This window comes from Sus scrofa, chromosome X (genome assembly GCF_054392235.1).
Source record: "Sus scrofa isolate SSC_HxYL_T2T_F1_AM1 chromosome X, Sscrofa_HxYL_maternal_Yorkshire_Landrace_v2.0, whole genome shotgun sequence".
NCBI classification, from domain to species: Eukaryota; Metazoa; Chordata; class Mammalia; order Artiodactyla; family Suidae; genus Sus; species Sus scrofa.
In genome coordinates, this window is record NC_139401.1 from 96,848,969 (window position 1) to 96,864,971 (window position 16,003).

The 16,003-nt window shown below is 33.7% G+C and overlaps 1 protein-coding gene across 19 annotated transcripts in view; it reads left to right on the forward strand.

The window, feature by feature from the left end:
* The window catches only part of NRK (Nik related kinase), a 128,864-nt gene that overhangs the window by 89,061 nt on the left and 23,800 nt on the right, over positions 1–16,003 (forward strand). For 10 of the 19 annotated variants that reach the window (XM_085008031.1, XM_085008032.1, XM_085008028.1 and 7 more), the window contains exons 15-21: positions 1,296–1,363; positions 3,164–3,258; positions 6,247–6,344; positions 7,478–7,842; positions 9,379–9,715; positions 12,402–12,588; positions 13,152–13,307. In XM_085008031.1, coding sequence (XP_084864157.1) covers positions 1,296–1,363; positions 3,164–3,258; positions 6,247–6,344; positions 7,478–7,842; positions 9,379–9,715; positions 12,402–12,588; positions 13,152–13,307 — 1,306 coding nt within the window. The remainder of the gene's footprint in view (positions 1–1,295; positions 1,364–3,163; positions 3,259–6,246; positions 6,345–7,477; positions 7,843–9,378; positions 9,716–12,401; positions 12,589–13,151; positions 13,308–16,003) is intronic. The other 9 variants (XM_085008034.1, XM_085008035.1, XM_085008030.1 and 6 more) reach the window with 1 other exon arrangement.

Sequence of the window (16,003 nt, forward strand, 5' to 3'; positions counted from 1 at the left end):
CTTATTTTTGGCCTTTATCCTTTCTGAGTAATTTTGGCCTTCAGTTTACTGAAATCAGCTTCATGAACCAAGAGGCCTAGACTGGGTCAATATGATGCCAGTTATCAGATTGAAAAGTGGAAAAAGTCAGTCAGATGCTTATCTTGCATACTGCCAAACATCTGGTTGTATTTGAAAACATTCATTAGCAAAACATGTGAATTATTGACAATATTTTTCATTTCTAATCTTTCTGTTGGAGTATAAAGACAACTTTGATAAGTCACTACATAAAAAAAGAAAAAAGCATAGTAAGGTTAGTATAGTTTCTGGAAAGTTCAGAGTGATTTTTATCAGCATGAAAATGCTAAATTTATTTTTTATTGTGACATGTTGAATTTTCCCTTCTAAAGAACCCTTGTGACTGCCTTTGTTGAATGTCAGAATGTCCTATTTTGGGGAGTAGCTAAAAACTATTTTGAGTAGAAACCTAGAGATATAAAATTAAATGAGGCAAGGCAATGCTGCACAGCCCTATCTACTAATGTTAGCAGCGAGTAAACTGCACTGCTGATAGAGGTTGGCTCATTATATGTGATCTTTCTCAAGTCTTTTGCTGTATTAGATAAATGAATAATTAATAAAATTCAAATTTATTTAAGATTTAAAGTGATTATGACACTGATTATGACAGTAAGGTCAAGTTGTAAAGTGAAAAAAACATGCTTTCTTAAAGATGGAACACTTTGGACTCCTGAGAGATTTTAGGATGTGTATATGTGTGTTACAGTTTTTAAACATCTAGTATTAGCTTAAAAGTGTGAGCAAATGAGAAGTTTGAGTTTCAATTCTGCCTTATAAATTTGAACTTGATATAAAAATTAATATGAAAGGATAAAGAGAACATTAAAGTAGCATGTGGGAGAACTACATTCCGATTAAAGATATTCTTTGACTTTAAGTAAAATTATTTGAAAAGTTATTTTCCATCTCTGAGCTATAGATTCCTCAATAATAAAATCAAGATGTTTCATTATATGATATCCAGAATCTGTTACTATACTAAAATTCAGGAATATATTTAAAAATTATGATTGAGCAATTCTTTTTTAAAAATGTTTACTATAGTTGAATTACAATGTTGTATTAGTTTCAGGTGTACAGCCTGAAAATATAGCCTATTTATGAAAATAAGGTTTTATAAGCTGGATTTTTAAAAGATATCTCTATGTGAAGAATGACATTTTCTCATGAATTAATAACTCAAAAAATTTACGATTGAGAGTTCTACCAAAGTATTGTGTTGTGTTTCTAAGGTCCAAGAGATATCTGCTTCTGTGCCTTACAACCAGGATCGTGTACATCATGTCAAGTTCTCTTCAATGTATGTAACTCTGATTTCTATATTCAAATTACTCATTATTTACTATCACATGGAAAATTAAAGCCTATTTATTTGACACTAACTTCTGTGTAAATTCAAAACTAAAATATTCGTGAAAATATAGTCACCAATGATACCATTGGCTCATATTTAAAACCTTAAAATTGCAACAATCCACTAACTAGATCCTTCACATTTGCTCTTAGTACAATCTCGATATTATTTAGTTTGATGACTAGTAAGATTCACAATTTAATAAAAAGAAACAACAGTGAATTCTTTGACACCTTTCAATTAATAATTTACAAAAAAGATATGGAATTTCATGGGTATCGTATACACTTCAATTATATGTATCCTCATGTAGTACATCACGAATGTCATGTACTACATGATAAAATACTAACAAAAAACTCAGTAATCTCAGGAGCTAATGTTACAGAATGGATAAACCTGAAATGACCTATAGGGAAAATCAAATCTAAAACTCAAAATTATATCAATATTTTATACCTGTGACTATATTTTTAACTCTGTAGTATTGATGATCTTCAGTGATTTTCAAAGATCATGTTTCGTATTTTAGATGTTGTATGCAATGTGTTATATTTTAAAGCTAAATTTTAATGTTTGTGCTCCTTGAAAATCATATCTCCTACAAGTCAAACTCATAATGGAGAGAACTTAGCTTATATCCATTCACTCAAACATTCAGTAAATACCTATTGAGTACTTACTGTATTCAAGATTCTGAAAAGTATGGCCAGATGGCATAGAATTGATGGTATGTAGTATGTTTATTCCTGTCTCATTATTTTTTAAAACCCCTATGCATTCATGTCCTTATATTTAACTGGTATGCAGAAATATTGAAAAATTGTAAAGCAAGATTAGGAATGTTCTCTTACTATGCATTCAGTGAATGAGTTGTCATGATCCTTCTGACAACAAAGGAGGAAAATCAGTTTAGTTTTACGTATCTGTTTTTGGTATCACAGAGTATGATATAAAATCAATATAACTATTAAACTATTAAATGCAGGGTATATAAAATCAATGTTGCTGTTAAACTGGAGTTGGTTGTTATAAAATGATTTTTTTAAATTTATAAGTAGCAAATATATTTACTTTAAATATCGTTACATTTATAAAATTAACTGAAACTTGAGTCTTTCCTGAAATTGGGGTCATAGAAAAGACTCTTGTCTGTTGTAGGCCTAAATCCATAACCAAAGTCTTTCCTATATAGAAATTCCAAACTAACTATAAAATAACTGTTCCAAAGAAATTTTCTAAATATTCTCTGAATTTGAATAGTAAAAACAAAAGTGTCCTATCTATCTATTCATCCATCTATCTAAATCAGGAACAGGACATTAAAAAAATCCCGCAAATTCCAAGCATTTGAAATCAGGATGAGAATAGTGAAATATTTAACAATAACTTAGGTTTTTATGTTAAAATCCTCACATGCACTATAAATTTATGTTTATTGCTGTGTTACCCAGGTAATAATAATGTCTGAATGTTAGCTTAAAGAAAGTTTATAGGAATTTTTAGAAAAATTATTATATGTGATAGAAACATATATGGAGACAATTTTTTATATTTTGGAAATTGTTTCTCTGTTCTAGATAAAATAGCAGGCTTGGGGAAATTGGAAAATATTACTTAAGCTCTACTTCTTTTCAGTTTGATATATACCCATATACTTAAAACTTTGATTGGTCTTGATGTTGAGTTGTACATTCCCTTTATGAATGTTAGGACATGGCACATGCTTTTCTGTCTTTTCATTAGTGTTCCTCAGCGGTCTCTTTTGGAACAAGCTCAGAAGCCCATTGACATCAGACAAAGGAGTTCACAAAATCCTCAAAATTGCCCAGCAGCATCAGGTGATTCAAGGCATAAAGTTTAAACAGTCAAAACAGAGTTAATGTTTAATAGTTTATATTGCAAAAGTCAAGAAGGAATTTCAAGAAGGGATGAATCAGTAGTGTCAGTGAAGCCAAGTAAGGTTAAGACCAGGTGGCCTTTGGATTTTGCAATTTGGGTGATCAGTGATGACCTTTGAGAAATGGAAAGTAATTTTTCTGAAGTTTCTTTTTTCAGTTGGATAGTAGCTAAACATGTCTAGGGAAGCATGGGGGGTGGTGGTGGTATCAACTTTAGTTTCTATACCATGTGTGAAAAATGTAGGAAAGGAACTTGAGAGAGGCCTCTCCAACAGGATAAAATTTATAGACAGTCTTTAGAATATTGAAATTTTAGATGGAGTAGTGTGGGCATTTGTTTTATTTATCAGTTTTTTATTTCACCTCCCCAATGTAAGATATGTACAGCATCTCATAAATATCTCTATATGCTAAAATTTGATGTTTTTATTCAAAATGAAAAATTAATAAAACCATAAAAAATAACTTCACAAACTGATATGAATTTCAAATAAGTATTTTTATTATAATGTGCTTTTGAGAGAGTTTAAATGAATTATAGATTTGTGAAATATCAGAATAAACAAATCAAAAGTTATGGCTTGGGTCATAAAATCTGGCATTATCTACTTTTAAACAATTCAAGTACATTAAGCAAGGGAAAAATGTCCCCAAGTCATCTCTAAAAATACAGCGTATAGATTTTATTAAAATGTTAATAATTAAATGGACATATAGGTATACTGTATGAAAATCAAATATTAAAAGATCTGAATTTTAAAATCCTATTCTTCATAGGAGACTCAGGTAATGGAATAATTTTTTAAGTAATAATGTCCCTCATGCAGAAATTTTATCTTGTAAGAAATAATATAAACCAGTGTGAAGAGAAACTTTAGGAATTTTTTTCCCAGAATCCTTCCTGGTTTGACTAGGGCTAATTTTGCTAACAATTGAACAAACAACTAAAAATGTAAGATTTTTTTTTGTCTTTTTTTTTTTAGGGCTGTACCCATGGCATATGGAGGGTCCCAGGCTAGGGGTTGAGTTGGAGCTACAGCTGCCACCTACACCACAGCCACTGTAACGCCAGATCTGAACCACGTCTGCAACCTACACCATGCCGGATCCTTAACCCACTAAGACCAGGGATGGAACCTGCATCTTCGTGGATGCTAGTCAGATTTGCTTCCACTGAGCCCTGATGGGAAGGTTTATTCATATTGCATATTTTGAAATAAGGAAATTCTGGACTAGGCCCCAAAGAAGTTATGAATAGTGGTGGGAGGGAGAAGGGGAGAATATCTGTGTAAATAATAGCTAAAGTTCTTTTCAGCTCTAAAATTCTATCATTATTTTTTTAACAGCCACATCTGCAGCATATCAAAGTTCCCAGGCCAGAGATTGAATCTAAGCCACAACTGTGATTACACCACAGCTGCAGCAACACTGGATCCTTTAGCACACTAAAGCTGGGCTGGGATCAAACCCAAGCCTCTGCAGCAAACTGAGCTGCTTCTGTCAGAATCTTAACCCACTGAACCACAGTGGAAACTCCTAAAACTCTATGATTTTATTGTGTGTGCTACATAGATGATTTGAAGTTTCCATGAGATTGCATACTTCATGAGGCAGGAAATCAGAACATCTTACTACAAATTTGCCTCAGAATTTCAAACATTCGCCCAAACTTCTTACTTAGCCTAATAACACACCATAAGACTTAGAGAAAATAGTTTACTACAGAAAGATAATAAACTATGAAATATAATAGTTGTCAGAGATGCAGATACAAATTGTAAGATATGTTCCAGTATAATATTCTCAAAAGATGTCAGTGTTTTCAAATACATGCTTTTTGAAGTTGTAGTGTCAGTACTTTGGCTATATATATCAAGGCAGCAAATAAAAGAGGGATAGTACTATTTATCTTTAAAATCCAAGAACACAAACATAATAAACAAGGACTTGAGAGTCCCCTTAGTGACTTTTTTCTAAGTACACTCACCCAGGTCTACTGATCTTTGAGCCTAAATATTCCCACTCTATTTTAGCTATAGATGTTATTTACTATACCAAATCTTAATATCAAAAATCCAGACTGCCAATCCAGAAAAATTTGCATGTTAAGTGAAAGTGTTTACACTATAGAATTGAGCTTTGCATTGTGATATAACTAGCAAATATGGCTATTAAAATTAAAACTAAAATGAAAATGAAAGAAAAATTTAAATTCCTCCCCTCAGATACACTGGCCGTATTTCAAGTGTTCAATAGCCAAGTGTGGCTAGTGGCTACTGTATTGGACAAGGCAGATACGGAACATTTCTATGACTGCAGAAAGGTCTATTGCAGAGTGCTGCTACAGAAAGTTTCTCAGCTTTATAAAAAGGACAAAGATTTGTCACTCTTCAGTTGTTTACTTCTCAACTGTACAGAAGCACCTGAGAATATATTGGGGGTAACACCTGGAAATTGGGGGATTAAGATTATAGACCCAACTCTCCTCTCGAAAGTTTTATCTAATCTATCATATTCTAATAACACTGTTGGACTCTTTTACTACTGGTTAGAATGGGAGACCAGAGGTACCACTCAGCCCTTCTTATTCTTGATACTTTTTTTTTTTTTAAAAGAAATGGGGCTATCTGTATAAACATCTTACTGTGTGCCTTTTTACACAAATAGAAATATTTAGTAAGTGTACACTTAATATTAAAAACAAAAGAGCCATGTAAGTCTAAAAGAGTAAACCTTGAGCCTGTCACTACCTCCGAAAACAGAACATGAGATCTTGGCCCCGTAAGAATTTGTCAGGTGATATCCCCTGAATGTAGAGGCTAAAAGAAAAATACCAAAGGATTGAACTGATGTACTGTAAAAATGAAGTCGATGGCTGTGATCAGCACTGTTACTAATGTTTGTTTTTATTTTTTTGGCATTCCACAGAATCTTCTTCTGAGGAACAGAGTCCCGTGACCAGGAGGAGATCCCAGTCATCACCACCTTATTCTACTATTGATCAGAAGTTGCTGATTGACGTCCATGTAGGTTTCCATCTTAACTCCTAACATAATGACATCTGTTCTATTTAATTTTTGATTTATTTTTGACTGACATATTTTCATCTTCACTTGAAAGACAGGTTAAAGTGTTTAGTTTTTTATTAATCTTTTAAATACAGGTTTCTGTTGCTATGTCAGTATGTAGAATATGAAATCTAGAAATTAAATTTGAAATGGAAAAACATTTAGTTGATCATAAAATATTTAATTTTCACATTCTTGTGTCATAACATATTCAAGAGAGGAATGATAAAAAGCTGTTTATAGAAGCTAACCTCAAATTAAGGAGTAGATGCTCAATTTTTTTCCTACAACATGTGAAAGTTCCTAGGCCAGGGATTAAACTTGAGTCACAGCAGTAACCTGAGTCATGGCAATAACAATGCCAAGTCCCTAACCACTAGGCACCAGGGCTCCTAGATGCTCAATTTTTGTCTAATATCATTTCTTGGATGGTGAGGCAATGCACAAAGATAAAACATTTAGTGAAAAATACCTTCTAATTTCGTAAAGAAAAAGTCCTTCCAATTATTTTTGCAGTATGCTTTCAGATCATTCATTTACTTTTGTAATTACCTCTACCCTACTACATATACCCCTTTCAGATTGCCCAAAGCTTGCTTATATGACACATATCATATGTAAAGGTGGATTCATATTAATTTACTACTTAGAAGAGTTTGCATTACTTTAAGACAACCTATGTTGAATAAAACTAGAGCTGGGAAATTAATGTATCAATTTTAAGAGCTATGTGTTAATCCTAATATCAGAGAACAAAAGAAAAAAGTGACTGTATTCTAAAGAGCATCAAATTATCTGTTCTCTTCTCCAGCACCAAACTAAATGTCTACTTCTTATCAGATAAGTAGGGCTAATAAAAAACGAAGTCAGTAAAACTTGCCCTGTGTGATCCAGAAAGGCCATTAATGATCACAGCCTGAGGTTTGGGTTTCGGCATCTCATCCTCACAAAAATGTTGACTCTATCTTATGAGTGAACATCTTCATTTCAACTGAAAATATATTTTAAAATATTGTCAGCTTGGAAGCTTTCCAATTTAGAAGAAAATGAAAGGCTACTGGAGACTACATTAACCTTTCTTGTGCACACAGGTTCCAGATGGATTTAAAGTAGGAAAAATATCACCCCCCGTTTACTTGACAAATGAATGGGTAGGCTATAATGCACTCTCTGAAATCTTCCGGAATGATTGGTTAACTCCCGAACCTGTCATTCAGCCACCTGAAGAGGATGGTGATTATGTTGAACTCTATGATGCTGGTGCTGATACTGATGATGATGATGACGATTCTAATGATGCTTATGAAGATACCTACGACCGTGACAATGGCAGCGATGACTTGGACAATCAGGTTGATCAGGCTCATAGTGTTGGTGAAGACCATGATGTTGAAAACAATGATGATGTCATTGATGACAAAGGCAATAATCCTGATGATGCTCCTAGCTGGCCAAGGTTAGTTTTTCTAGATTACTTGCACTGTCCATGTTTTAAAATTTCAGCACTATTTGCATCTTTGATGTACTTTCAAAATTTATTACCAAGAACGTGAATGAATTGCACTTGCATATTGGTAAATGATAGATTTTCAATAATAGATTTTAAATTATTTTAATGCAAAACACTTAATTTTGCACTTCTCGCAATACTATATTTTATTAAGTTTACTAGGTTCTTTATAACTGGAATCATCTGGATGTTTCTGTTAAATTTAGTGTTACTGAATCATCATACCCTGTCAAACCACAATGAAAATGAGAAATGGGGTGACAGACTAACTAGTGTGCTACTTAACAACTGTCCATTGAAGCCTTGATGTTTGTGAACAAAATTTCTAAATTTGTTGAGAAAAATGAATTGCAAATTTGACACTCACTTGATAGTTTAAGGCTGCAATTTACTAACACCATTATTCTTGGGATTCTGAAAACTGCTATAAGTAAATTTAGTGCACACTCAACTTTATCTTCTTATAGAGTAGCTGCCCCAAGTGATAATATTTAGTGAAGTTGTGTTTTTGGCAGACCACCAGTTGTTTGTTGTATATATAATTACTTGCTCCCACTCTATAAACAGCCAGTGTATTTTTAATTATATATGCTATAGTTTGTATATAAACTGCTCTCAAGAATGATTCATTAATACTATATGTTTTTATATTTTTAGAAAAATACTTAACACTGGGAAGATCATTTGCATTACAATATTGAAATCCACATTTTGTTTTATTAATTTTCAAGTATTACTGGGGGTATACATGACATAACAGACTACAGATCATTCAACATTTTTTTTCTTTTTTTGCCACCTAAAAAAATTACCAGGAATTTTGTTCTCAAATTTATTTGCTTTTAGAATTATCATAGGTATATATGTATGTCATCTCTTATGCAAAAGATCATCAGACATTTTGCTAGGCTTTGTGTTCTTAGCAAACATCCTCAGCAGCTATCTTAAATGAGATCTATATTACTGAACTTCCTGCTGGTAGTAGTAGAATAATCAATGGGAATCTGTTGCAAAGCAGACAGTGTACATGTTAGAAAATCAAGGCACATGTTTAACATAAATTAGATCTGTTACAAGAATTATTCAAATATGTTGTGGTTGAGCCAAAAATATGGGCTTGATAATTCATGTGGCTATGAAGTTGTTAATGCATGAAGTAGTCTATTATTTAAGAAAAAACATATTATTGCTACTAACCTAACACATGTTCCTAATAAAGGATGCATCTGCCATCCAAATGCAGCAAGTAATTAACAGTGGCTATGATGTTAATGTGATATTTAAGATTTGCTGAAGAAAACAACAGATTTACTGGACATAGGGGCATATTTCATATCTATATCATGACAGTACACTCAAATAGAGCAAAAACAGTCCTGGATATGGTACAGATGTATAAGGCATCCAAATTGTTTCATTTGTTGACTTTCAAATATGTTTTTGTTGGGTGGCTTTCTATCATTAATTGGATCTTGTCATCAGGCCAGGCTATGGCAGAGGTGGTAGCTGCAAGCAAGATGGCAAATATGGAAGTTATAGAAGAGAAGGAACTTTCAACAACTATGGAAGCCAAGGAGCTAGTAGAATCCACAGAGAAAGTGCAGCCAGTGGAGACAGTGCAGACATTGGAGACTATGAAGGACACAGAGCCAGTATAGGTAGTGGAAGAAGAGGCAAGGAGGGTAATGGAAATGATGGAATTAGTGGAACCAATGAAGAGAGTAAAGCCCTTGAACTCAATGGACAAGAAAATTCCTCAGAGACAGATGATCCAGTATTAGAGAGACCAGCATCCCAGGAATTTGAACATCAGCCAGAGGTAATGTACCATTTGAAAAGGAGAATGAATTTCTCTCCTTGTGAATGTGTTTCTTTATTTGATGTCGTATTTCCAGCCATTCCAAATGTGTTTTAAATTTCTATTCTAAAGACTTAAACATTTTTAAAAATTATATCTGTAGATAGATCTTTATTTCCTCTAATTTGGATGGTTTCTATTTATTTCCAGGGACAACAGTGTCTTCTTTGTTTACCTTAATGACTCATATCCTATGCTTAGGATAGTATCTCTTAACACATACATTTTTTTTTCCTGGGAGTTTTTATTGTGATAAAATATACATAACATTTTACATTTTAATTGTCTTTAAGTGTACAATTCAGTGGAATTAAGTACATTCGTAGTGTTGTGCAACAAATACTACTGCTCATTTCTGGAAATTTTTATATCATCTCCAACAAATAAGTTTCCATTACCCCTCCCCCTAATCCCCAATTACCTCTATTCTACTTTCTATCTGGGTACATCACTTACCATAATATTTTCAAGGTTCATCCATGTTGTAGCATGTATCAGAATTTCCTTCCTTAAAAAGGCTGAATAATATTCTAGTATGAATATATCACATTTTGTTTATCTATTCATCTACTGATAAACATCTGGATCATTTTCACCTTTTGCTGCAGTGACTATTGGTGTAAAAGTATTTGTTGTTGAAGTCCCTGTTTCCAGTTCTTCGAGCTATATATATATCTAGGAGTGGAAGGAATTTTTAGATTCTAGTTTAACTTTTTGAGGAACTCTTAACACAAGCAATTTTAACAGAATTAGTGTATTGTGTTTAGACAATGATTTTGTCATTGAAAAACATTTACTGACTTTATGGATAGTTTAAAAATACTCAAGTAGCTTCATAGATGCTAGATCTATAGGAACTACCACAGAGAAGATTTTCTGGAGCATGTAGCTATTTGAAATAATTCTCGATGAATGGGGAGTATCTGGATATCGGAAAACACAAGGGAGATTCCAGACAGAGGAAACATCATGCCAATTTACTTTCCCAGCCTATTGTCCTATCATACAAACAGCTTAGAAGATGCCATGATCTTTCATGAACTGGTGACCTTGTGCAAGCCGTTTCCTCTGTCTATAAGGGTTCCCCCTCACCTCATCTCTGTTTTTGAGCTAGCCATCCTTCATGATGCAACTCATATATCATCTTTGACTTCCCACTGCAGAATTATACACCCCTTCATCTGTGCTTATAAGCATTTTGCCATCATTTTATTTTAGTACTTATGACATTATAATTTATTTATTTGTTTACTTAATCTTCTGTCACAATAGATTGTGAACTCTCAAGAGGCAGGAACTATGTTTAATCCATCTTTGATTACTTTTCTTTACCCACTCACCATCCCAGGGTCCAACCGAGGGCTTGGTCTATGGTAGGCACATAATAATTATAGGAGAAATCAGTAAAGGAAGAAAATGAAGAAAACAAGGAAGGAAGAAACTCCCTAGATGGTTTCCAATGTGAAACCAGTGTCAGTGGGAAACTCACTAGATGGTTTCAATGTGAAAACAGTGGATGTCTTCCTGTCTGTCTGTCTATCTATCATCTATCTATCTATCTACCTATCTATCTATCATCTATGTATCTATTTTGTCTGTCTTTCTATCTTTCCTTTCATCCATCCATCCATCTATCCATCCATCCTACCTGCATATTTACCTACATAACTACTTATCTTAGTTAAAGCATTAAAACAGGATGTCCCAGCACAGTTTTCATAGCACTCTGGGTATCTCCAGTTCTCAAGAAATGTCTTTAACATTTACAGAATGAATGGCTCTTCCTTCCACTTTTAAAAGTACATATTGTCATATAACACTTTTGTGGCAGGAAAGGTCATAAAAACAAGTCTTTAACTGTATTAATGCCAAAAATCACTGTTTAGACACAAAGAAATGCTTATCAACAAACAGGCTTACCAAAAACAGTTGGTATATTTGTCCACGGTATATGGCATCCCACATAAATTGTCACATATTGTGACTTTTATCCTTGAGTTTCTTCTCTGTAAGTTCTCTGAAAGCTGGCTTGATTTTCACCTAAGCTTGTTCACACTCTTGAATTTGCATTGGTTGATTTTTCATCATTAGCTTTGTCATTTGATAAAATGAAATTGAATCCACCACAATGGTGCTTTTTATTTTTTCAGTGTAACTGTTTGGCATAGCATAGCTGAATTAAGCTTTGGAATCAAATAAACTTTGGCTTCAAACTCTGATCCCCCTACTTATGTCTTTGACCTGGAATAAATTATTTGACCTCACTAAGCTTTAGTTTCCTTGTAAGTAAAATACAGATGATCATACTTACTTTTTGGGTTGTTGTAAGAATTCACAACAATGTCTAAATAAGATGCCTAGCAAGGTATATGATGCACAATAAAAAGTTCACAAATTTTAGGTCCCGAAATTATCAATGAAATATTTCATGTTCCTTGAATTTTTATTCTGACATCAGTTGTCTCAACACAGGTTAATTCTTTCTTTGCTGATAACATTGTTGAGTTCTTCTGGTAAATGATTTTATAAGGACAAGGAATTATAGATGTTACAAATTTTGCATTCTCTTTTTCAAAAGACCCCTAGGCATATTTTATTTCTCACATTGCTAATTTCCTAATAAAGTCAATTTTCCATCATCTTTTAGGGGTCTGGTCTTAGAAGAGAGGCCTCAAATGCCGTTGCCTCAGGCGCTGCACCCATAGCACCTGATGATGAGAATAACAGTGTGGACATATCAGAAGTATCAGCAGAATCGGGTTTTTCTGCCACCCATTCATCTCCTTCCAACGGTTCTGAAAGGGCTGCAAATGCTGACTTTGCTGGTGCCATCTGTAAGTATATTTAATATAATCTCCAACTGCTGCAGTCTGTTCACATATTAGTGTTTGATCATTGGTCCATTATCAGAAATAATCAAATCACTCTGATTTCAGTTGACATAAATTCAGATGTGTATATATATATATATATATATATATATATATATATATATATCCCTGTGGGAAGATGCATGTATATGTGTGTGTGTATGTGTGTATATATATATATATATATATGTATGTATGTATATATATATATATATATTTTAATCTACTCTTCACTAAATCATTATGATACCTAAATTTGAACTACAGTTGAGAAACTGGGGCTCTTATCTGGATTTTATTTGCAACCTGATCACAGTAACCCAAAATACATTCATATTCAGGAATGTATTGGACCATCTTGGTTTGTGTTATCTGATGGTTTAGGAGTTGTAGAAGTGATAATGCCAATAAAATATAAAAGGCAATAAAGGAAAAGGAATTTTTGTAGGCTGTGTCTCATTTGTGGAAACACTCAAATGCATATGGTATATATTCTAGTAAGTTCTCTCAATATCTTCTCTTCACAGTATATGCTGGATTTGTGGAAGTACCTGAGAAATCACCTAAGCGACCATCTGAAGTCAACGTTAACCCACTATATGTCTCTCCTGAATGTAAAAAGCCACTAATCCACATGTATGAAAAGGAATTCACTTCTGAGATCTGCTGTGGTTCTTTGTGGGGTGAGTTATGTTTCTTAAAACTGAGTTGATTTTAAGGAATATATTTTTATAGAAAACTTGTGAAAAAATCGTAGATGTAAAACACGTGTTTGCTATTGACAAATAATTTCCAAGTATACACACACACACACACAGTAGTCAACTTGCTTATTTGTGTGTTTTAACTCAGTGCAGTTTGATGTTTGAATTGCTCCCTCCCTTTTTTTATTCTGCTTTTATTTGTAATCTGAATTAACTTGGCTAAAATATAAAGTTGGACTAGATTATGATTATTTGAAAATTCAAGCTTAGTATTTTTAATTTGTGGTAGTGTGCAGCATATGATACTTAATGAGGCATTACAAAAAATTCTTCAGATTCTTATTTTTAAAATATCTTGTGGATCTGTAGAGAAAGTTCCCTCTATAATATCTTAACCTTGGTAGACTTTTTCAATCCTTTGTTCCAGAAAAATTATAGCCACATTGGTAATGCTGAGACAATATTTTACCTCAAGCCAGTCTGAATCATAAATGAAACAGAATAAATGAATGCAAGGAAGGGAAAAGTCCAAAGCAAATGCCAACCTCCAACCTACAATTTCATAGACTTTGCTTAATGTGTGATTGAATGGGAGATAGAATTTTAAATTAAAAATAGAGCAGTGTAGCAAACATTATAGTTAAGTGAATTAAACAACTTAGGGAAAAAACATGCCATCCTCAAAGTTCTGCTCATATAATGTGTCAGCTAACAAGAAAGCAAAGTTTACTTCATTATCATTTCAGTCAGGCAACTAGCCAGAAATGAACTTCATCTCTAGTAATTCATTTTTATAACTTGTGGTTTTATATTTTGAAAAGTAGAAGATTATTGTCAAAATGTATTGTACTTCCCCTTCTCTGTCTGATTCCCCTATGGGAAGATGCAGTTCCTAAATCTACCACTAAGCATTAATTAGGTAAAGGATGGAGTGGGGAAATGAAGGAAGAGACACTTGTCTTTTCTCCTCATACCCTTGGAGAACAGGTATTGTCCAAGTAGACTGGAGACACTGAAGTATTCTTGTATATTATTTTTCTTAGTTTTCTCCTGTGACTCAGGCAATGGGGGGAGGGGAACTCCTGCAGTGGTTTGAAGTGTATTTTTTAAATTAAAATATAGTTGATTTACAATGTTTCATCAAGTTCTGTTGTACAGCAAAGTGGCCCAATCACACACAGTTCCCTGTGCTGCACAATAGGACCTCACTGCCAATCCTTCCTAAATGTTATGATTTGCATCCACCAACCCCAAAGTCCCTGTCTATCCCACTCCCCACCCACCCCCCATAACATCGTTAGTGTACAATATTAAGTTCGTTTCAGGTTTGCAGCAGTGATTTGACAGTTAAATACATTATGAAATGATCACTATGATAACTCAAATAACTATCCCCAAATTATTATTATTCACCATATTCTTTATGCTATATATAATAGCCCTTGACTTATTTCATCATTGGAATTACCTTTGAATCCCCTTCATCTATTTCATCCAAACTCCACCCTCCTTTCTGGTAACCACTCCTTTGTTATTTGTATCTATCTATGTTTTCATTTTTTTTAATTCCATTTATAAGTGAGATCATATAGTATTTGTCTTTGTCTGACTTAATTCACTTAGCATTATAAACTTTAGATCAATCCATGTTGTCACAAATGGCAAGATTTCATTCTTTTTCATGGCTCGGTTATGTGTGTGTGTGTTTTTTATCCATCCATCTGTTGATAGTCACTACTTAGGTTGCTTCCATATCTTGGCAATTGTAAAAATGCTGCACTGAACATGGAGTGCATATATATCTTTTTGAAATAGTATTTTAGTTTTCTTTAGGTAAATAAATATTCAGAATTGAAGCTACTAGATCATGTGATAGTGTTTTTTTTTATAGTCAGACATGCACTCAACGAATATTTGTTTTTTTTAATACAATTGTTTTCTACTGTACAGCATGGTGACCCAGTTACGCATACACGTACACATTCTATTTTCACACATTATCATGCTCCATCATAAGTGACTAGACATAGTTCCCAGTGCTACACAGCAGAATATCATCGCTAATCCATTCCAAAGGCAATAGTTTGTATCTATTAACCCCAAGCTCCCAACCATCCCACTCCCTCCCCCTGCTCCTTGGCAACCACAAGTCTATTCTGCAAGTCCTTGATTAGTTTTATATTTAATTTTTTGAAGAACTTTCATACTGATTTCCACTACAGATGCACCAGTTTACAGTCCTACCATCAGTGCACCAAGGTTCCATTTTCTCCACAACTTCACGAATACTTGTAATATCTTATCTTTTTGATGATAACCATTGTGACCAGTATGAGGTGATACCTCATTGTTTTTATTTTCATTTCTCTAGTAACTAGTGATGTTGAGCAACTTTTCATGTGCCTACTGGCCATCTCTATGCCTTCTTTGGAAAAAAAAGTTCCTCTACCCATTTTTTTTTCTTTTTAGGGCCACGCTGTGGCATATGGAAGTCCCTGGGCTAGGAGTTAAATCAGAGCTGCAGCTGCTGGCCTACACCACAACCACAGCAATGGCAGATCTGAGCCACTTCTGTAACCTATGCCTCAGCTTGCATCAATGCCAATCCTTAACCAACTGAGTGAGGCCAGGGATTGAACCCTCATCCTCACAGACACTATATCAAATTCTTAACC